Below are 24,518 nucleotides of genomic sequence, written 5' to 3'. Positions count from 1 at the left end.
TCGTTTAAATTTTGAATTAGGTACATCAACATTTAAAAAAATATATCCACTAAATAATTTTCAGTAAAAAGTGGATTCTCATTAAAAAAAAAAAAAAAAACAGAATTCTGCATCGTCATAAAACAATACTTAAGTAGTAAAAAAAAAAATTGTAAGAGTTAGAAAATATAGTCTTTGTTCAAACATAACTTGAACAAATTCATTACTAAAGAAAAAGATGGAGGTATCATGATTGGTGAACTACCGTGTAAAAAATCAGTGAAATTCAAATGAATATAATTCATCTAATAAAAAAATACAAACCATTAAGAATGCATTTTGGTACGAACACAACGCTAATTTATGACTTCATGATTAAAAATTAATTCAAAATAAACGCACAAATAAAAATCGTTATGAATTGTCCAGTCAATAATAGAATATTTAGAAGGAAAGAGTTGTAATACAGAAACTGAAATTTTGAAATCAAACGCGTATTGGAGCATAATATGGGAATAATATATCAACCACCGATGAATATCGTCAAGGAGAAATGAGTCAAGTTAGATCTTCTATCCCCCTCCCTACAAGGTCACTCAGTGAAAATCTCGTTTTTTCAAAAGCGTTTCTAATGTAAGTAAAAAATAACAAGAGGCCTAACTAAGACAAAACGTGCAACCTGCCCGCATCTAGATTTTTGTGGATTGTACGTATACGGTGGGTGGTGGTGCAGGATGGCGGAGGGCCGGGAGTTGTGTGACCTAGATAAACTTTTTTTCCAAATGATACTCGTAGAGTAGACGGAAACGCTACACGTCCTGCGTACGTAAAACCAGTTAATCCTGTTTTCGAAATTAAAAATCCACTAGTAAAATCCAAATGGCATTCGTAGGGTACGACAAGCAAACAATCATTCTGCACGTGAACGCGATCGCGTGCGGTGATTATTATTTTGTTTAAGTCGACAAAATATACGTCGTTAGAACACATAATACATAGCTTATTGATAAAAAATATAAATATATTACAAAAAATAAAGGTGCGTTGGTGATAATAAATAGCAACAATGATTATGCATATAGCGATAACGATCATAGCGATGTGTCTCGCGATTTCGAGTTTAGCTACAGCGACGGCGGAACAGGATAGCCTAAAACAGTCAGCGGAAGTATCGGAAACGAACATTCAGCAGCATAACGTCGTCCCGGCTGAAGCAGGGATTGACATGAATGCCGTTGCCGTCAGGCTCATCAACGACTACGTGACACCCACAGTATGCTCGTACTCGTCAGAATTTTGCGCCAAAAACCAATTACGTAAGTCTGAACTATCCATATTGTATTATTTTATATTACATGCTAGACAACAAAAACTAAGCTTTCTTAGATTATCCAAAATCAAATTGATTTGATTATAATGCTCTCAAACTACTGTAACCCATTAGTCATTACTCTTGATATCCCAAAACGCCGTTCACAAAACATATTATCACAGTAAGCTCATATAATAACATTTATGTATTTTTTCAACTTAAAAAACTAGAAATTTTTATTTCAAGTACAAAATAATTTCTAAATTTTTATAATTTTAACGAATTTCAATTTTAAATTCAACGTTTATACAACAAATGTGACAATCTATTTATTTTTGATATTTTTTAACTTCCATTAAAATAACTTATGATAAACCTCAAATTTTATCTCCAAACTTTTTTATTTAATAATTTAAAATGTCTATAAAAAGTACAAAAAGAGGACATTTTTAAACTTTAAATTTTTTATCCTTAGTTATAAGTTATAATAATAAATTTTAAGTCAATTTTTAATCAAACATAAAAATATAATAACACGAGATACACTTAATTGATGAGAAACAAAAAAATCTGTTCAAAACATAAACGTTTTAGACAATTTGTAATTATGTTTATGTCAATTTCTAATAAGCTTTAGATATAAATGTATACAATAAGCTAGACAATTTTTATAAAATAATATATTATAATAAATTAGCAGGTTATCCATGGCAGCTTTACCCACGAAATTTTAATAAGTATATAATAAAAAATAATAATTTAGGATAACAGCTTTTTTATAAAACTTCTTTATAAGCTACATTTGATGTATTTCCATTTGGTGCCAAAATTACTAAATTTTTGGACGTATTGACTCCAGCCTAAAACCTCCATATAAAATTGTTCATAAGAAAAAGAATCTAAAAATGTAAGCTAGAGACTCACAGCTTATAAGCGCTTATTCGTTAATTTACATAATTTACATGTAAAATTTTGTTTTTTGCTAATTTCAACCCCTTAAAACCAAAATTTAAAAAAATCTTTTCTCTCAAAATTTCAAATCGATAGCTCTAATAGGTTCGGCTCTGCATTGATTATAAACCAGTTACTCAGGACAGTCTCATTTATATACAAAGATAATATAAAACAATTCCAAATGAACACTTATCCTGGTCAATTGAAACCAACCTATTTTAATACTTTATACATGGATATTTGTATCATTAATGTTTGGTATTTAAATGTAAAAACCTATATTCGACAGTTACTATAGTAAATTATTTTTTGGCTAAATTAAACGTGTGTATTTAATCCGTAAAAACGGTAATTTATCTTTTGGCTAGACTATACTTGTTTATCTGTAAAATACCAATATTATAATAACAGGTTTCGAAAATTATAAAGCTTTTTATTTATTTAAAACATCGTATGTTCGTTATATACAGTAATTTCAGATTAAAACACCTATAATATATTCAATAAAAAATATATAATATCATAATTTCTACAAGTTTCAATACATAATAATAATTTTATTTTTAAGTAAATACATCCGTATATGACCCATTAATTACGTACATTTTTTTTTTTTTTTTTTAATGAAAATCTACATATTAAGATATGCTAAAGAAATAGATCCTACACTATATTTTCTTATTAATATGTATACATTTATGTAGATATAATCACAGTTATGCTGTATACCTCTTTGTATATCTAATATTTTAAAAAAACAAGGTTAAAAATAAAAAATATCCATTTTCAACAAAATTCATTATGTAAACAAGTAATGGCAGATAATAGCTTTATTATTTATTAGATTTATACTGAGATTAATAATAATAATAAGTAAATTATTTAAAAAAATAGTGACTACAAATTTTCTTGAAAAAAATTACTACACTATTAGATTCCCATTAATTAGACTACTCGTATCAATGCATAATCACCCAAAAGCACTAGCACCCTCATCAATCCAAAATGATTTTTAATTTCCTAAAATGACTATACTACATTGTGTAATACAAAATTTGGGCTTTTTACAACCTCGCTACTAATAATATAGATATAATGATTTTCCAACTGAAGAGAATCGTAAAATATATAAAAATAAATAGCCCAATATAAACCTGATCTAACGGTACCTACAACGGTACGTGAAACTTTGAATATAATTTAATGAGTCACACAATTAAAGCAATTTTATTTTTTTGTAAAGACTATTTGTGATATAAAAATTATTAATATCTTAATCAAATGATTTAATTTATAAAAAATTTCAAAAAATACAAAAATAATGTTATATTTGGTGGTATACATATTGACTATGTGTATTTATAACAGAAGTTTAAGTAATTTAATTTAGAGCATCATACAATACAACAGTATGTATTTGTATACATTATTAATATAGATATGGCATAAATGTTTTTGAAAATTTGTGTACATAATAGGAAATATATAAATGTTATTCCACTTCTCAGCTTTAATTATAGTAATTATTACATTAATTTATATATTTAAACAAAAATATACTTCAATGACTATATCGCTTAGTTTCTTAAAGTACCTATGCAATTAAAAAGGAAATAATTATGCATAACAAACATAATATTTGATTAAATACTATAATTACTTATAACAAATTACACTTTGACTATAATAAGGTTTTAATGATACAATTTTTAATAAAATGTATTTATTATTTTCATCATTACGAATATTTTAATTTATTACTGTCTTAAAAAAATAGTTGCCATGTTTCATATTTTCAAATTCGATAACTTTTAAATAATCTACTACATTACTACATATTATATGTTATCAAAAAATGAACCCCGTATATAAATAAACTAAGATAATTTATTAATCTTAAAAACACAATATTATTGCTTTAAATTACTGGTTCCCAAACTGGGGGGGGGGGGGCAAGCAATTAATAGAAATTACAATTTTTATTTTAAAACGTAGAGAAAAAAATTAATTGACCCGTTCCTTTTATCCGTTATCGGGTATCAATGACGGATAACCGACTAATTATCATCAACAAAAAATAGTTATTCTGAATATTGTATAGTTTATCTGTAAAGTACACGAAAAAAGGTAATCGATTTTTTTCAATTTATACGAGGAAGCGCGAGGTTTTTGAAAATCTACAAAAAAGAACGTAGAATAGAAAAAGTTGGGAACCACTGCTTTAAATTGATCTTAAATAATACGTAAAAGAATTCGCCACACAAACACACGTTTTACAAACCTACGATACAATATAATAAATTTACGTAAAGCAAAATCAATTCCCCTGTTAATAGCTTAAATATTAAAATTAATTTACCTCGTATCAATCTTAAAACTAAGAGTATTATCAAGAGTACCTAGTAGGCTTTTTAAGTGAAAAATAATAATTCACAATAAAAACGCATTCAAATTTTGAGTTTAAACTTAAAAATAATACAAAAGTATGTACCATCAAAGTATCCTTGTGTACTGCTTACTTATTAATATTAAAAACACCCCATCACCACAAACTATCAATAGCCAATCCCACTATAGCTAGACAACTTAGATAGTATTAAACAAGTATAATAATATATTATTTACGATTACAGAGAGCAGAGGAATCCAGAGCTATTTGGCTACGGCCGGCACATTACTGGCAGGAGTGTTGGGCGTTATAATGACTAAAATTTCAATTCTAATTGCATTATCGATACTCTCCACAGTCATAGGAAAAATGCTGTTAGTCTACGCTCTATTCAAATCCGATCCACACCACCACCTTCCCCACTACAAGGCAGCCCACTACAATGCGCATCCGCTCGTCAAGTATACCAAGGACAAATACTACATCAAAAACACACCATCAATTCACAATCACGATTTAATCGTCGATTCACCCTCTGAGTACTCCTCTCCTTATGTTTATTCGCCATCTGTCTTGGAATCTACTGTCCATGACCAGAAGTTAAAAGGGGTGTCTTACTACAAACGATAACACACCATTACCACGATCTATCACTAGTCAGTTTTATAGCCATCAAATTGACTTCATAGAAGCCATTTATTTTATAACTTCTATACCATTTTTGTTGTATATATAATATATATATATATATACATATATATTAGTAATAATACATCAACAGTCATCCCATAAAGCGTTCAAAGATGAGAACGAGGTCGAAATTACAAATACTAACCCCCCTTGATATTCTTAATAATCAGCTTACTTGTCATCAATCATTAAATCTAAGACTTGTAAAGCATACCTATATATCAATGATACGCCTATGATCCTTACACGTTTTCCTTAATTTATTTTAACGCCAAAATTTTGTATATATTACTATAAATCATCGTCAAGTCAATGATGATATTGTTCTTTATTTTAGAAACTTATCGACAATATTATTATTATTATTTATTGTTAAATATTTATTTATTTAATTATTTGATTTTTATTAATTTGTAAAAATTACAATTATCTTAAAAAACTAGTCTTATAATATACAATTATATTAAATTAATTATTTTAAATTATTAACCATAAACATAATATACCTACTATATTGTAGTTAAATTGATGAAAAAACAAAATTATTATCAATTCATAAAATATAGCTCGAGTTCTTGTTTTATGAGTGTATTTTTATTATTTGTTATATAGTTAATATATGTATTACAATTATAATTCAAATATGTGTATATGTACCTAATGGCTAATAAACATTTAAGAACAGCTAAGAGCTGGATGATAAGTGACAAATGTCAATATTACTTAAAAGTTAATCGTCATTGTTCTAATAAATAATACTTGATGTCAAAATATCCTGCACTAAAAATATACAGTTCGAAAATATCTGGTTAAACAAAATAAAAAAATACAAGTATTTTGCTAAAATGTTCATCAAAGACAATATATTACTTTTACAATTTTAAATATTATCTAATTGATTAGGTACTATTTTATTTTAATCGGATATTTTAGCACTGAATTGTTTTAAATCAATTATAGCCGATTATCAGTGCTGGATCTAACATTTTTTTTAACCTGGGGCAAAATATGAAATTGGCGCCCTTCTATATCAATAACCTTTTTTTTTTTTCTCATTACATAGTTAGAAATTTGCGCCCTTTTATGACTAGTATCCGGGGCACATGCCCCGGATTGCCCACCCTCCCCCCCTAGATCCGGTGCTGCCGGTTATTATTTACCATATCAAAATACGTTTTTTAATATAGAAACAGGCTTTTAAATAGTAATTTATTTCAAATATATGACGTCATATGTGCAAACCTAACCTATCCATAACCTCCCAATTTCTTAATCATATTTTAGTGTTATTGTATTATATTATATGATACACAGGGTTGAAAAATATTAATAACAATTTTAATGATTTAAAGAAAGTTGTTAAAAAACATATTCATATATTCGAATTTATACAAGATGTTACAAATTGCTATAATAATACCAATAAACCAAAGTTTAGCCACATGCGAAAACTCTTTTTTATTAATGAAAAACATTAAAAATTAGTTAAGAAATAATATGAAACAAGGAAGGTTTAGTTATTCACCTATTTTTAGCATTAAAAAAAAACTTGTTAGTTTAACTATACTGAGTTATTGTTGATAATTTCTCAAAAAAGAACAGGTATATTTCATTAATATAAATAAATAATATTTAAAAGTTTATAGTTTATTTAACTATATATTGTTCAGTTGTCAGAGAGTTATATATATATTTTTTTTTATTACTATACATTTACTATAACTTAATGTTATATCATGCAAAAATAATTATTTTGTGCTTGTTTGTAAAATATATTATCAATTATTAAGTAAATTATTTATTTTGTTAAATTTTTTTTTTTCTATTTAATTAGGTATTATTTACAATTTTAATTTTAATTAATGAATTCATCAATTTAATAAATGTATTACTGTGTATACTGAGTAATGTTAATATACAATAATAATGAGGGTACGTTGAAAAAAGCTCCTATGTATCTATACCAGGGGTCGGCAACCTTTTTAACCACACGGGCCATTTTTTTTTTCAATTGTTCATCATGGGTCACATTAAAAAAAAAAAATTACATATTATGATATAATACTTATAATTGTATTGCTATTATGAAACGGTTAGATTAAATTTTATTTATAAAGGAAAAAGAATTATATAACATTGAAAATTATATGAAAAATGTTATTGAACAAAAGTAAAACACAAAAATTAACCACCTTTGTGCGGGCCATCAAAAATTGCTTTGCGGGCCGTGGATTGCCGACCCCTGATCTATACTCTTGACACAATTCTAGCCCTCCCTCCCCTCCCAAAAAATGTCCCTTTTTACATCTATGTATAATGTACAGAAATTCATATAAAAGTTTACTATATTACAAATTCAAATAATAATAAATTTATAAGAACATTACTATTCACTATACAGTTTAGGACACTTTAAACTAGACTTTCTTATAATAAATATTAATACTGTTAAAGCTTAATGGACATATTTATACACTTAAATCAGATTAAATAATAAATCAATGCAGTAATTTTAATGACATTTTTGTAAAAATATCAATTAACATAATATGTATATTTTTAATGTTAAAACAAATAACACAATTATTGATCATTATTATATTCTATAATTAGATGTCAATCACATTAATTCAAGCATAAGATACTTCTATAGAACATTATTTCACATTTTGATACATATACAGAACCAAATTTAATGTTGACTGTCGAGACCACAGATGTACACTAGACCAATATTCTTCAATAGGAGACCTATTATTAACGTTTTTTTTCTTTCTTAAAGTAGTTACTTAATGATCATAATACAACAACAACAAATAAATAATTTTGCAATGAAAAACCCAGTATTTTAATATTTTATGTAAATACGGAACCTGCTATCCACTCTAAATTAAGCAATGTATAATAAATAGATGCATAAACTAAATTATCTGAATAAGATTTTACTAATATGTGTCAAGTGTGATAGAATGTGAAACAAAGTTCATTAAATACAATATTCATATTGCTATTTTCTATGCCCACTCAAAAACGTTTATATTATAATACAATAATTAAAACTATAATACTATAATATTATGTCTTCAACTTTTCAATGTTATTAAAATAATATATATTTTCAAATATATAATTATATTAGTATTATTTTTAAATATTTATTAAATGCTTCAGTTTTAAATGTAAACAATTTTAAAAGGAATATATTATGCAAATAAAATTAAAATTAAAAAAAAACAATAAAATAGTTTTCATCAATACATATTTAGTTCTATTAAGTTTAGTCTACTCTTTACTAGACACCCTAATAACTTCTTTTAAAACTTTCAAATGTTACATACATATTATCACTATAATAGATAGCGATTTTACTCCAATCAACAATTTTTAGTTTAAGTTTAAATAGCATATATAAAATAAACCCTAACTCAAAAGTAAAAAGCTACAATCTATACACCTAATGACAACAGAGCAATTAATTTATCCATTAAAAACTCTTACCTTCATTTGAAACATCGATTCGCCTAAACTGTTTATCTACTTCCAATAAATATTTAAATTCATCATTGATAGTCTCTTCAACATAATCTTCATCCTTGATATGAACACCTTCTAATGGACCAAACTGGGTACGTTTTTGAATTGTTTTCCTTGCAAATACTCCAAACTCTTTAACAAACAATAATTATAATTATATGATAGATTTAGGAGCAAAACAAAATTGGAACCTATTATAGTGTAAAATATAACACTTACTATTATTTAAATTATTTTGAGTTTTAATTTTCATAATTCTTAAATGTGTAGCAGGCAATGATGCCCTAGCTCTAGTTTGTACAGCTAGATCGATAATACTATTAACTTTATGTATTGGACAGTTTAATTCATTTTGATAAAGCTTATTACAATCTTCACACCCTAAATAAAATCATGAAAATCCATAGTACAAATCCAATTAAAATTATAAGAAATATAATTTATCATTAACTTGGATTAGTTTATAGACTATAGTATTATATTAAATATATATTTAACTATATTTTTTGTAATATTAAGTTGATAATAATACTGTATTGGATATAGTAACAATATTAATAAATATTATTTACAAAACATTTTTTATTTTTATTCTATACGATATACTGCTAGAAATAAATATAGATTTACATTCATATTATAAAACTTTAAATTGATTATGAAAATTATGTATCAGACATCTTATTGAAAACTATTACAAGCAATGTGATATTTATATTTCATAATGCATCCAAAATACAATTCTTTGAATATATTTACATAAATGGTGAATAGAAACCTGCTTGTTGATAAAGTACACCAATAAATTTTACAATATTACAACATCGATTATTCTTTACATTCACCTTTATTGTAATAGTCAGTATTAATATGATTTTAAAATGAACACATTTAACTAAAACTAAACTCAATACAAATATTATAAATCTGGCTAAATGAAAACAGAATGACAGAACTCATTTACTTGCAACCTTATAAAAACTTTGGGCATCTCAGGACAGTACTACCAAATTACTAAAATCAAGTAAAAGACTACACGGTTTTGGAGAGAAAATCTATAAATAGAAAATTAGAGAACTTCCAGTGTCCATATCCAACATATTAAATAACTGCTTTACCCATAGCCTTCAAAGAAGCCATAAAAGAAAACTACGGAGATATAAAATAACCTACAATACTGTAAAATGGATAAAAACATTTGGCATTCAGTCATAGAAGAATATTAATTATTATAACCATAAATAAATAATCAATTAATATTTTAACATTTAATTCAATTTTAAATTGTCCTTTCTAAATTAATTATTTTTAATTACTCTGTAACACATGTTTCTAAATCTGCAATAATAATAATGCAGTTTCTATTTTGTTAATGCTTACAATATTCTATTAGAGCTGATGGTTTTGGATTAATTTTACTGATAAAATTAATACTTATATCTTCATCAATACATTGTGGTTGTCTAACAAATTCTTCTGCTATCTTTTCAATTGTTTCTTTTGACATTCTTTGAAAACCTTCACAAAAAAAATCAAAAATATTTTAAATACATACTGGATTATTTATTTAATTAAGAAATAAAGTAGCTTAAATCTTGTAAGTAAATCAATCTGAGTATTTTATTTATAAATACCTGAACTATGTTGATGATGATCAACATCAAGTGAAACACTTTCAGATCCTTCATCGATTCTATCTTTTAACTGACTACTATTGAGTGGAATTTGTGATTCATCAACAACTGCTATATCACAAGTGTCTATATCATCTACTAACTCTTCGTGATTAACTAATAATTCTACATTATGATGTGATTTTGGAGACGATAATAAACTTAAATCGTCTATAGATACTATTTTCTGAGCAATATGATTATCTTGAACAGATCTAGACTGGGGTACCGCATAAAATTCATTTTCATCATTATTTAACACATCATTTTCTTTCAATGTCACTTCAATATAGCTACCACCATTTTCTGAAAAAAGAAAATGATTGTTCCCAGTCTCTAAAATCATATCTTGATTACTTCCCAAATTATTGACAAAATTATTAGTTTGTTTAGGAATATATGATAACTGATCAATTTGTACTAAAGAATTATCGTGTGATAGATTATCCATGACTGAATGTCTATTAGATACTTGAGACATATTATTTGATTTAATATGATATAAATCATTTTGAAAATAGTGTTCAGGTATTGATACCATAGTCTCCACTTCTGACATACTGTTATATTCTGGTAACATTACAGTTTGTGAGTGTTTGGTCATTGCAAAATCTGTAGCTTGATTACCTTAAAAACACAAAAATAAATTAAATAATCAATTTAAATTTAAAACGTCTATGTATATTCATTTACCAAGAACTGTCATTGAATGCATATCATTGTTGGTTAATACATCAAATGGACGGCCGTTGGTATCTGTTAGTACAATATTATCATCTGTAAAGGTATCTTTAGTAAAGTCAATATTTTTAAACTTCATACCACCAATCTAAAACAAACAAATTATATTATAATATACAGTAGATTCTCATAAAAATAATTTGATAATCACTACATAATATAATAATAGCATATATTTTTTTATTTTTTTAAACAGAAAAATTATGTTACCAGAAAATGACCAGTGTTATGTTTCATCCCAGAAGGGCCCGGTCTATTGATATCATCATCTTGATCAAAATCATCAGGACACCAATCGGTACTTGAACCTTGTTTTAAATCCATAGTTGAACAGTACTAATAAAATATACACTTTATTTATTTTTAATTAATACATACAGTTAAGTAAAATTATAAATTTTTTTTTTAAATTTTAATTCAAAATGGGTTTTAAATTTATAAGCAGTTGTGGTATTTAACAAAAATTTCTAATAAGATAAATAACCTAGTAGCCTCATTGTTAAATTATTTATCTAAATAGTTTACAACACCTATCTAAAATTATTTTTATAACATTCAGAGACTTTATAACAATATTGTTTGTAATTTAAATTGAAATTTTTATAAATACATTATTACCTACTACCCAAACATTAATACATATAGTTTTAAATTACTAACAAAGTAAAAGTAGATATTGATTTAAAAATATTATAGTAAACAACTTTAAGTTATTTTCAAAATATAAACTAAAAGTATAATAAATTAAGCTACTATATCGGTAATTTTAAATAATTAAATAAGCAAAATCAATTTAGTATGAAATACATTAATAGCAATATTGTAAATAGGTATATGAAAACATACTATGTTTTATAGAATTATTTAACTGTATCTACCAAAAAAAAAAACACAAAAAAAATTAGTTCAACTAGAGAGTAAAAATAATTATTATAGAAGAGTTATCAGTGGCAACTGGCCTTACATTTTAACTTATACACAAGTCATAGCTTTTTAAGCTTTAGATGTATAATTTAAAATTAACTATTACACTAATAAGCAGTTTATAACTGCCGTTTAACATTATAAAATTTTAATAAAAATACTTACTTAATTGTGTTTTATTTGTAAGGTTACGCCAATGTTTAATTCATTTATAAAAAATGATAGTATAACACTACCAACATTTTAATCGTTCACTGTATTTAAAAATGTTCGAAGAGTTACAAGTAAAATAGTTGTACATTTTAGTGATCTAGTAAAAAGCAGGTAATTTACGAACATCATTTTAACGACCAGATTTCATTACCTACTATCGTTTTTGGGTTTTATTGATGAAAAAAATATTATGATAAGACTATTTGGCTGATAACGTTTTATCTGCTAGCTGTGCAACTTGCCACATGACATATCTCAAATGACTCAAACTATATTTTTTCCATTCAGTAATTCGAATTTCAAAATTCGAGGCTTTATACAAGAACTGTTAATTCGTATTTACCTGGTTTGTATGTTCATGTAAAGAACTCAGAAAAAAATTAAGAATAACCAAAGGTGGACTAGTAGATACCGGCAGTACTGCTCAGTTGTACAGTTGGTGTCGAGTAGGGTCACTATAATGAATATTATGTTATAAATGATATAAATAGATAACTTAAATATTTTTAAAATATAATTAGGTACGTAAAATTTATGATATTGGTATTACCTTGATAATTGGTAAATAAAAGTTTGAAATCTCGACAAATAATGTTTTAGAATAGGGTGATCATTTTTATAAAAATAATAAACGGAACAAGCATTTTTTTATTAATATGATTATTTTTTATTTTTTCCAATTACATTTTAGTTTCAATTTATTAAAATAATAAATTAATAATTATTATATATTTCTCTTTTTAAAATTGTTTTATATTTTTTTTACAAACATTATTTAATAATATGGAAATAACGGAATTAAAAAATACCATGTTTTAAAAAACGGGATAAAAAGCGTCCCGTTCAGAATTTGTCGGGACAACGGAACACGATGATCAAAAAAGAGACAATCCCATTTTAAACGGGACGTATGGTCACCCTATTTTAGAATTATAACAAAATAAATAACATTATTATTTTTTACTTATAGGTATTTGTAATTTTGTTCAAATCTTTAGTAATATTAATATTACACACACTGTTTAAAATTTTTGAAAACAATTTTTGAATTTTATAGATTATAGAATATTGGAGGCAGGTATACTATATAATATAATCTAATTTTTTTTATATATAGACATTTAAATATAATATTTATTTGATTATGGTTTGTGAATTTTAATGTTTATTTTTATACAACCATAAAGATAAAAATAATTATGGAATTTCCTAATTTCATACGATTTTATAATCTTATATTTTAGATAAATAACTGTAAAAATACATAAAACATTTAATTTGCATTACTTTTTTAACTTTATGCTGTACAGAAATTCTATTCAATTTTCCTAAAAAAAAAAAAAAGCAACTGAATAGGTGTGTTTGAATACCGGTCATCACATATTGATTTTTTTTTTATAAAATGAGAATGTTTAAAATCTATAGTATACTTACTCTAAGTAAAATAAGTGATACCTACCATTGATTATAAATACCAGTATTTATAATCAATGGTTATAATCAGCCAATAAGAACATTTTCTTCTCTAAAAAGAATTAAAAACTATTTGTGAAACAGCGAAACGCTACCGCTGAAGAAAGACTAACCGGTTTAACATTATTTAGTGTACGTCACAATATTCATGTCAATCCTGAGGAAGAAATCAACTTAACAACTGTTTTCCAAAAGAAAAAAATAATTATTAACAAAACTTATTAATTTATATATGAGTACTTAAAATATATATGTTTAATTGCTTTAAAGCATTTTTAAATTGTTTATTATTTTATACACCACTTACTAAGATCTGTATAACAACCCCCCCCCCGAAATTTTTTTTCTGGAATAGTATTATATTTTTTAATTACGTTAATATAATTTAAATAAGTTAAATTTATAAATTTATTGGTAACTAAATCTAATATTAAAATTAAATTTGTACACATATTTGAATATTTCTAGAACTTATTATTTATTTTCATAATTTAAATGTCGTACCTAACTTTCTAAGTCAAGAAATAATGTCTGGCAACTGGCAATGATCACTTTAGATTCCCAAATCATCAGCCATTTTTAGGTTACTTTCCGTCTCTCCCGGCCAAAATTATTGTTTACGGTTAACGTGTTAGGAGAACAATAATTATTGTTTTAAGATCCCCGAGTTGTCGAAAAATTTATGACACATTTTTCATAATAATTTTATATATAAATTTATAACAAAATCAAATGTAACAGCGCTATCTAGTGTCATAAATACATTCTAAGACTTTTTAAACTACAACGGCAGAGAGCACTGCATTTATTGTTTTTTATCCGTTGAGTACTGTACATGATAATAGCTAACCATTAATATTATTAAATTTCATATCATATAATATTGTATAATCGAACTAAGTTAAAAATCGATCTAAAATAACAAATGATTTACGACTAAAAGCCTCCACTGTTTCGAAAAGAAAAGACTATAACCCCAATGTCCCAATATCCTTATCGATTTCAAAAAGAAATGTCAGTGAAGTTGAGCTGAAATTAATTTTCTTTGCTTACCTAATATGATTCTACGACAGTAAAAATAAAACTTCTAGTTAACCAATAACCTGTTGACACATAGTATTAAATACCTTTATTTACGGTATAGGAAGGTAAATACCATTATAGCATTTCGTGGTACCTATCCAATCGTATCAGTGTACCGAATGGCGAATTGAACGCTGTAAACACGCGAATCAAATTTTCACTCAGCTCGTAACTAAATCTTTGGGACTATAATTATTACAGTAAATCAGTTAAATTTCAACTTGATCTTTTAGGTGACCTACGTGTTAAACGAAATGTTGTTCTTTTATAATAACTAATGGATTGTTCCCTATCTCGGGATTTTTCTCCACAATACGGGAAACCGAGTAGGTAACGTGAGTATGACGTTATTTTAAATTTTTTTCTATGCTAATAAGTGTACACAACAAATGCTATCGAAAAACCCACCGATAACGCACGTAAAACTGACCTTTGTTATTATACACGTAGGTCGGTATCAAATACTTTATACTTACCTAATTTAGATAATCATAAAAATAATAAAACGGTATTAAAATAATTATTAATTAACCAGTGTATCTATCTATAAACAAATATCAAAATTAGATAATAAACTAAGATGACATCGAATTTATTGGATAAAAGTCAAATATTTTTCACAATCAATAATTATTTAAATGTTTAAAAAATATACAAAAAAAAAAAAACTTTTAAGTTTAAAAATATAAGTAATGGTCAATAAAATACAGTTTTATTTTAGTTTTGTCCAGCCTAATGATAGTAGACGTGTAGGTGAGATTTTTAAAAATGTATGTATAACTTCAATTTATATCATTTCTTATAGATTTTAAACGGAGCAATGAATGTATTGATTTGATGATGATTTGTGTTATTTTTATTTATTTATTTATTTTTTTTTTTTTTTGTATATACAATAAATAATCAACAAAATGCTTTTATTTTCATCTTTAAAGATAGTTTAGGTAACGAATTTGGTATAAATTTTTCCTTAAAGAGGTTGAAATTAAAAATTCTCAGTATTTTTCAAAATGATTGGTAAAAACAAACAAAAAATTAAGAAAAAGTAAGAATTTTTACACTGAACCAATTGTCGATTGAATTGGTTTCTTCATTTTAATATAATTCAAGAACGAATAATCACAAAAAAATTTCATCGCATTTCTACAAAGTGTTTTTATAATAAACTTTTTATTAATGGTATAATTTTTAAAATTGTTAAGAGCTATTAAAAGAAAATTAAAATATTCCATTTTTCCTGGGTTTTTTTTTTTTTATAAATATCGATAAAAAATTGTTAAACGAGTAAAAGTGTTTGAAAATATAATACAAGGTTACTTGTTCATTTTCCAACTTTGAAAATTTGTAGGCTCAATATTTTTTATTAGCATTTAAACTGAAAAAATTCGTCAAAATCTTGAAAATTACAAATTATTTTGTAATTACTAATTAGAAATCCAGATATAAACTCATGATATCCAGGTATTCTAACTTCAATACGTATGTAGATTAAAAATACATTAATTTTTAGCATTTTTGTCGTGACAGGATATTAGTATTATATCTAAAAATTAAAATCACAACTAAATAATATATATTGTAGGTTTATTAGGTATGTTTTAAAGTTATGAATATAAATAACTCAAATTACACCGCAATAGGTAACTTATATTACAAATTAAATTAATTAACGTCATCAATGTGTAAGAACTAAAAACAAAAAACATAGTTATTACTTATTAATTATCATGAACGGTAGGTAGAATTATTTTTTTAGGAAACCAATATCAATACGTAATAATCAATTTATTAGTTTCATTTATAATTTATTAATATATAACTATTTATTATAAAATTACATTCAATTTAAATAATATATTTCACTGTAATAGATTTTACTTTAATTTTTAAGCAATCGATATACTTATATTTTGTAATTTTGAAGGTAATTAATCGATAATAATATTATTTAAATTAATTAAATTACTTGAACGGAAATTTATAGTATAATTTAATATACATTTAATGATATAAAATATTATTCCATGAATGACCATATGAAAATTAAAAAGGTTTAATTTATTAGAATAATAGCATTACTTAGGTAAATATTTACTTATTTAAAATAAAATATTATAATCAATTAATGATTATCCAGTTGAGTTGACAAGTGAATTTCCATTTACTAATTATTTTAAAGTAGGTAATCTTTAGTACATCAAAAAAAAAAAAAAATGTACATACAATATATCTACATCCTACACGTGGTATTATTAACGGTAAAAAATTTATTGGGACATTCGCAACTATAAACGTAATATAGGAATGGATAATTTACATTATTTACATGACTAATCTCTAATCCACACCCATATTGTAACGATAAGCCGCAAATGATATTTCAAAATGCAATATTTTACTTTTTTACACTTTGTGTATAATAATGTATATTTTACATACCTATATACTTTAATACTTGTATAAGTTTAATGATATTTAATATTTATCCAATAACTTTAACTTTAACCTATATTATTTATATGTATACATTTTTTACAAAAAATATGTATTCACGTCATAATGTAATTTCGAGTTCTGGGTAAAAAGGATTAAGTCAATTTTGGTCAAAAATGGGATTCGAAAATACAATTTAAATTGTAGTTGTTTACAAATGGGTATAAGGGGTTATCTCGTATCATTATGAAATACGATGTTATGATAATGAGTAATGACTAATAAGTATTATGAGCTTAAAAATATATGATAATGTATAAGGAGACAAGTACAGTTATCTTCTTTTGACCATCAGTTTAATGCAATTTTAAACTTAACCCCTTTTACCCAGAAGCCGACGCATTGGTGTCCTATATTTATTGTTAATATTATAATTCATAGCTGTTACCACTTAAATTATATTATAATTATTATTTCGTATTATACCAGTACGTAATTTTTCATAAATATAAAACTATTTTTAAATTTTTTTATCCAAATTTAAACATTTAGTATAGGTACTAGTTACCTAACATTACATTTTCGTCAAGTATGTGTAATCTATAATATATACTATGTTTTAAAATTTACAGTTCATATTAGTATTACAAATTTAACAATGTTAAAAAAACATTATTTCACTATGTGTTTAATGAACACTGTTTTTTCAAGGCGGCAACAATAATTATTAATAAAGATCTACTCTACTACTCTTTAAGAAATGTTTTTTTACGATACAGATTTTTCTTTACGAAGTGAATATGTAATTTGTCTTACAATTTTGGAAAATTTGGTACCTAATTGTATTACATATATGATATGAGTTAAGGATTAATTAAAATCATACAGTAGATAATTTACCCAAATTATTATTGTATTTAAAACATAATTTCATAATTTATACCCAGGGCCGGATTAAGCCATTTGTAGGTTCTGGCTCTCAAAAAATTAAATTTTATAACATAGGCACTTTTAGATACTTTTTTAGTTTATTTTTTCTAATTTTGCATATTATGTAACATATCAATTATTATTTACTCGTAATAACTAATTATTTATAAATGTTTAGTTTATTACAATAATTAGATTAGAGTATCTACGATAATAATAATTTCCTTATCGCATGACATAATATTATGCAGCACGTCATCCAAAAATATAGCACTCATGTAAACAATTTGATTATACATTTTACATTAATAGGCTGTTTTTAAATGTTAAGTGAAGCAAAAGTTCTTATGTTTTTACAATGTTTTTTAGATTTAACTATATTTTTGTAGGCCTTAGGCACAGTGTCTACAGTGCCTAATGGTTAATATGGTCTTGTTTATACCCATGATTTTTTATTTACGCATATATTATTTATATGAACACTGGTTAGATTTACCTAGTTAACCTTCAGGCTTCACAACAATTGTCTAAGGTTCAAACCATCAATATTACCTTACCTTAATTACTTACTAACAGAGTTTTAAACATAAGCACATAAATAACATAATTTATTATTGAGAAATAAATTATATAATTATATAGAAGCATGTATATTATGCAATATGCTTATAAGTTATAAGTGATTTAAAATTTTGATAAACACATTTATACAAGGTGATTTACTAAATATCTTCACTGTTTTATTTCTAGGATAATGAAATTTTTATTCATTCATAATAAAACGTATCTACTTAAAATTTTTCAATAGTTATACTTTGCACAGTTGTACGATAATTTGATCTATATGTATACAAGTATACACATTATTTATTTACATGTGCATACAACACATATCTTAGTTTATTCAGAATTTTCATACCTAGCTAGTTAATTATTGTTTTATTGATCCAGTTTGTTAATTCTTATGAACAAAATATTTCAAAATAACACCACATGTTATGAATTAGTTTTTAGTTACCTATGCCTTATTTAATGTACAATAAGAGATATACATTAAAAGTAACCTTATAATTATCATTAAATACAATAATTAAACAGTTCTTATGTTCTTATATATTTCACGACTTCACATAATATACATTTTGAGCAATACATTAAACTTAAAAATTAAAATACAATATAGGAACAAATACAAAAATATCACAAAAACGTGGTTATAAATATATAAAATGCCTACCAAAGGTTTTTACAAAACATTTAATCATGGAAAAATTGTTATTTATCGTATACAATTTATTAGTAATCCAATCTTTGCTATACATTTAACATAATTTACCCATAGGTACAATATAAGAAAATTATTAACACATATAAAAATATTTAATAATAACATTTACCATGTATAGTATTTACGTTTTTTATGAGACTTGTATTTTATACACATATAAAATTATCGATTTGTAGGTCATGAAACGAAGAATATATTTATAAAAGTATAACCAGTTATAAAAATGTATTAGAATTTTTTATTTAATCTCTCCGTAAATTGATAATAAATATTTATTATTTTATACATAATTGTATAAATGTATATTAACAATATTATATTTTATTTGCATTAATTAATAAATGTTTAATGACCTTTTGATTTTCTTCTACAACTGCCCTTAAATCTCTTACTTCTTTTAATATTTCTTGTATTTTAAAAATGTCATTGTTATCACAGTTATCTTGTTTTTTTCGTTTAATTAAAACTCTAATAGCTTCTATAATATCTCTAGGCAATGTTTGTTGTTGATTCAATGGTTTAACTGTCATATGAGCTCGATGTTTAGAAGGATAAACTAAAGCTCTACGTTTAACGCTTTTTGGCCAAAAGCTTCTCAACATAAATAGTTCAATATAGTATATAAGTTTAATTTGACATCTGACTTTAGACAAACCGGCAGTCTTTTTTAAGCCTTGTATATCATGTACAGCGATTCCTACAAGTAGATTCATAAGTATAATTGATACAAATATTAAAAGAGCTATGTACACAATATATGCACTAAATTTAGATATTATTGGCGATTTATCATGTACTTCTAACATTGATATATCCAATTCTCCCGCCATCATTACTAATACTTTAACAAAACCTATAATGGGATTATTGAACCACTTAGAAGAAGGAAACACGACGCAAAGGCTAACAGAAAAACCTATTAATAGACATATATATGCCATGAGAAGTTTTGCAAATTCTTTTTGAACTTTGGTGTACATGGCGACATAAGTATCAAACCAAGGCAATTGACCTATTTTTATCATAAAATTGGTCCAAGCACAGAGTACGCAAAAAGCACCAATATGATTTTGCCAGTAATAGGTGTACCCACTAATTTGAAACGATATTAGTGGTACGCTTATTAGTACTAACCATTCGCTCATGTTACTTAAACTAAGGACATATTGATGAACATACATATACCCAGCCATTTCTGAAATTTTCAAGAATCCTTCTATGATGCCAATCAAATACAATGCATAAATAATTACATCCATTATTTTATAATTTTTTATTAAAAATTCGCTGAGAGTGGAGTTGTTCTGGAAACATGTCGAATTACTCTGATTGGATAAATGGATTGCATTGTAGCAATCATGACTAAGTACTGTTGTTACATAAAGCGTATATAGAAGAATGAAAAATCCCAAACTTGCTAATCGCATTAAATAATATTTTCGTATCTTTTTCCATTTCAGAAATAAAAAAGCTTGGCACAATGGATGCTGTAATAGTTCATATTGACCTTCTTCTTGAAAACATTTTAATAAATCAATTTCACCAAAAGTATTAGAATTCAACAAATACTTGAATCGAAGCTGTATCTCCGGACCACGCTTAAACCCATCCGCCCAGTTGGATGTAACGGCACTGTCCAATTGTTTGGCTACAGCTGGCACGCACGAAGGCACTTTTCTTACAATCATGTTAAGCGCTGATATACCACCGTACGTTTGAATACCTACATTGCCACCCTTGGCTAACAATGACTCTACGCATTCCGGTACTTCGTTGATCGCCGCTATATGTAGAGGTGTAAAACCAAAGTGATCTTGTACGTTGATTTTTGCCTGGTAACTTAGTAACGTGTCTACAGCAAGACAGACATTCAATGTCTTAACAGATATAGCTGAGTGCAATGGTGTTCGGTCATCTATATCTCTAGCATTGACGTCAGCCCCTGCTTTGATCAGAAAATCAATGCAATCAACACTTTGAGCTTTTGCGGCCATATGTATAGGTACTTGAAATTTCATATTTTTAGCATGTATATTAGCCTGGTGTTCGATTAACAATTTTACGCATTCCACGTGTGCAGATTCGCAAGCCAAATGCAAAGCTGTACATTCATGATAGTCTTTTTGATCAATTAGCGTTTTATCTGAACTTAACAGCATGTACATACAGTCAGAAAACCCTTGGTCAGCACAAATATGTATAGGTGCCAAACCCATAGAGTCCAGCATATTAACGTCTACATTGTATTTGAATAATAAAAGTTTAATGCACCCTACAGCTCTAGATTTTACAGCGCTATGGAGAACAGTAGACTCGGGTCTACAGCCGTGTTCGGTAAGTATATTAAACGCATCAACGGAATCTGTGAAGGTGGCGAAGTGTAGTGCTGTCATATCGTCAACACGACAATTCGGATCACATCCATTATTTAACAACCACTTCAAACAATAAACACAACCGTTTAATGCACTTAAGTGTATAGCACCATAGCCTCTAAAGGGTAGTATATAGTTAACGTTTGCGCCAGCTTTAACCAAAACTTTCACAACATCACACTTATCGACAAAACATGCCCATAAAACTATTAAATTTTTCAGTTGCTGTGGACATCGATTTAATGTATCTAAATTTGCCATACCAGATTCAATATCATGAAGTAATTGAAAGCCATTAGTGAATCCTTTTGCTGAATCCAATAGGCACTGTTTCACCATTTCTTTGTAATTATTAACGCTTAACTGATTGCTACTTTTGGACTCGTCATTAGTTGTTTCGGTGATACTGCGTTCGTCAGTTTCAACTAAATCCATATCCGGCAGTTCAAAAGATATTGGCCTATCTCGATTCCGGTTTATTGCCTTCTCGTGAAAACTGAAATATCTTTTTCGCTTGTTCGTCAAGTCCATTCCCATTTCCAAATATTCGCGCGTACATTCGTCTAAACTCAAATGCCGGGACAATTTTCTCGAACTCATGTTTTCCGACTTTGCTCGCACAATTAATAAAATAGTACATCGATGTATATCACGTTATACCGAACTACACTAACTGAAACGCATACACTTGGCAGTTCGCATCTTCGTTGTCAATGACCAGTTTTTCTCCCGCTACCTTTTCAGTAGGTAACTGGTGGGAGACGCGGACATACGGTAAATAGTGAAACAGTGGAAAAATATTCCAGTCAGTTGGTGACTCATCTTAATTGAACTAGTATTCAGAATTCCCATCGTAACATTATGTTAATGTATAAATGTACCTATAATACATATTACTTAGATATTAATCATATTTTGAGTTGACAATTATTACAATCATAAGTAACTAGAAAGGAACAAATTTTTACTGACGTATATTAAATATTAATAAATAATTATATGAAACATATTATTCTGAAGTAGATAGTACAAATTCATTGTAGTCTGTTACCTATACTGGAAATTCAGCCTTCAAAAATATCTTAAACCATATTATATATCTATACATATAGCCAAGCAATCAAGTGTATAGCCGTATTTAGGTATAATAGGTATATATTATACTTTATAACTTATGAGTATTGAATATACATTTTGGATTAAAATAAATCGTATAATAGTAATATTTTTATAACTTGATGGTGGTATTGTACAATACACTAATTTTAGTCTTGAGAATTAACCATTTTAATTTATTATATTGTTTATTGAATATCTAAATGATTATATGTAGGTATAAGTTTAACAGTTTTAACTGAATATTTTAGTCAACAGTTTTCTACCTATCGAATATCTATAAAAATCAGTCAAATAAATTTTTTTTTCAAAAACTAGCTTCAGTTATTTTAAAACAAAAATGTGTGTCTATCAACATTTTAAATTTATTACTTATACATATTAATAATATTTATATGTATTTCAATAAAAAAATTATACAAGAACCTTTTTAGTACTAATAGTAATTAAAAATACAATAATAAAATAGTTAAGTAAAAATACAAAATCTATATATCTTTAATAGAGTATCTATTCATAACTTTTTATATTTATTAGGTATTTACAGATTTTTTTCAGATTGCCGATTAATTTGTAAAACATTAATATTGATAATAATATTAGTCAAATCAATGTATAGTTAGGTATATGTTGATCGTTTTTAAAATATCATAAAACTACAGATCACTTATTTTATATTTTTTTATTCTTAAATTATATTAATCATCATTTTACCGTCATAAAAATATATAAATATTTACAATTTACTCAATTATATTGAAATATTTCTTTTTCTTAAAACGAGAAGCATGGGAAACTTCAGTGAATTATATAATATAGATACAACTTATTAATAAAGTTATGAATTTGCTAACAGTGTAAAATAATAAATAATTACAGTATTTTAGTTCTCATATATTTTTTGAAGTTTATGAACAATAGACATAGGTACCTACAGTGTTGATGTCAAATGGATGACGCATGACAACGCACTGGAAAGTAGGCTTCTTAGTTCTTATATTATTTTAGTGTTTATGCTAGCTGTATACAGCCCGATCCAAGAATAATGAATGAAATGCAAAAATAACTATTAGATGAAAATTAATTTATTCTTGATAGATGAAGTATAATAAAGTAAATTTTACGGATTACAGTTTAGTATTTAATTAAATGAATCAACTTGCCTTTGGTTTGGAAAAATATTTTTGAATCGTCAAAATTTTCATTTTCATTAGTTATATTTGTTGAAGTTATTTTGACACATCGCTTTTAAGGTTTCAAATATAATCACAATATTTTCAATTACTTACTAATATTTTTACCATTGATATTGTCAATACTCCTGTTGAACTTAATATTGATTAATAGATTAAATGTAGATTGTAGATATCACAAGAAATTCTTAAAAAACTCATTATATTAATCGCTAGTT

General features: G+C 25.8%; 3 protein-coding genes across 3 annotated transcripts in view; 1 reads left to right on the top strand and 2 right to left on the bottom strand.

Moving 5' to 3' along the window:
• Positions 1-12,570, bottom strand: part of LOC112601727 (PR domain zinc finger protein 10-like) — a 56,503-nt gene extending 43,933 nt beyond the window's left edge. The window contains exons 1-7 of the mRNA XM_025349483.1: positions 12,362-12,570; positions 11,483-11,608; positions 11,225-11,360; positions 10,493-11,158; positions 10,239-10,376; positions 9,078-9,239; positions 8,823-8,990 (exon numbers count right to left, since the gene is read on the bottom strand). Of these exons, the coding sequence (XP_025205268.1) occupies positions 8,823-8,990; positions 9,078-9,239; positions 10,239-10,376; positions 10,493-11,158; positions 11,225-11,360; positions 11,483-11,596 (1,384 nt within the window). The 5' untranslated portion in view covers positions 11,597-11,608; positions 12,362-12,570. The remainder of the gene's footprint in view (positions 1-8,822; positions 8,991-9,077; positions 9,240-10,238; positions 10,377-10,492; positions 11,159-11,224; positions 11,361-11,482; positions 11,609-12,361) is intronic.
• On the top strand, positions 878-5,688 carry LOC112601729. Its single transcript, XM_025349487.1, has 2 exons — positions 878-1,295; positions 4,879-5,688. Exons 1-2 carry the CDS (start codon positions 1,046-1,048, stop codon positions 5,262-5,264), a joined length of 636 nt encoding a protein of 211 aa, XP_025205272.1. The 5' UTR covers positions 878-1,045; the 3' UTR covers positions 5,265-5,688.
• A 7,331-nt stretch (positions 12,571-19,901) lies between the features above and the next one.
• Positions 19,902-22,650, bottom strand: LOC112601932 (transient receptor potential channel pyrexia-like). Its single transcript, XM_025349824.1, has one exon. It carries the CDS (start codon positions 22,589-22,591, stop codon positions 19,931-19,933), a length of 2,661 nt encoding a protein of 886 aa, XP_025205609.1. The 5' UTR covers positions 22,592-22,650; the 3' UTR covers positions 19,902-19,930.
• Positions 22,651-24,518: the final 1,868 nt, after the last annotated feature.

This window comes from Melanaphis sacchari, unplaced genomic scaffold, assembly GCF_002803265.2.
Source record: "Melanaphis sacchari strain LSU unplaced genomic scaffold, SCAv2.0 Contig7_pilon_pilon, whole genome shotgun sequence".
In the NCBI taxonomy this organism is placed as follows: domain Eukaryota; kingdom Metazoa; phylum Arthropoda; class Insecta; order Hemiptera; family Aphididae; genus Melanaphis; species Melanaphis sacchari.
This window is presented reverse-complemented; position numbering and strand designations above follow the sequence as displayed.

Bases quoted from the DNA above. Each gene is read 5' to 3' on its own strand.
- LOC112601729 (XM_025349487.1), top strand. From the start codon at position 1,046: ATGATTATGCATATAGCGATAACGATCATAGCGATGTGTCTCGCGATT. The intron at 1,296-4,878 runs GTAAGTCTGAAC...TTACGATTACAG, and splicing joins TTGCGCCAAAAACCAATTAC to AGAGCAGAGGAATCCAGAGC.
- LOC112601932 (XM_025349824.1), bottom strand. From the start codon at position 22,591: ATGAGTTCGAGAAAATTGTCCCGGCATTTGAGTTTAGACGAATGTACG.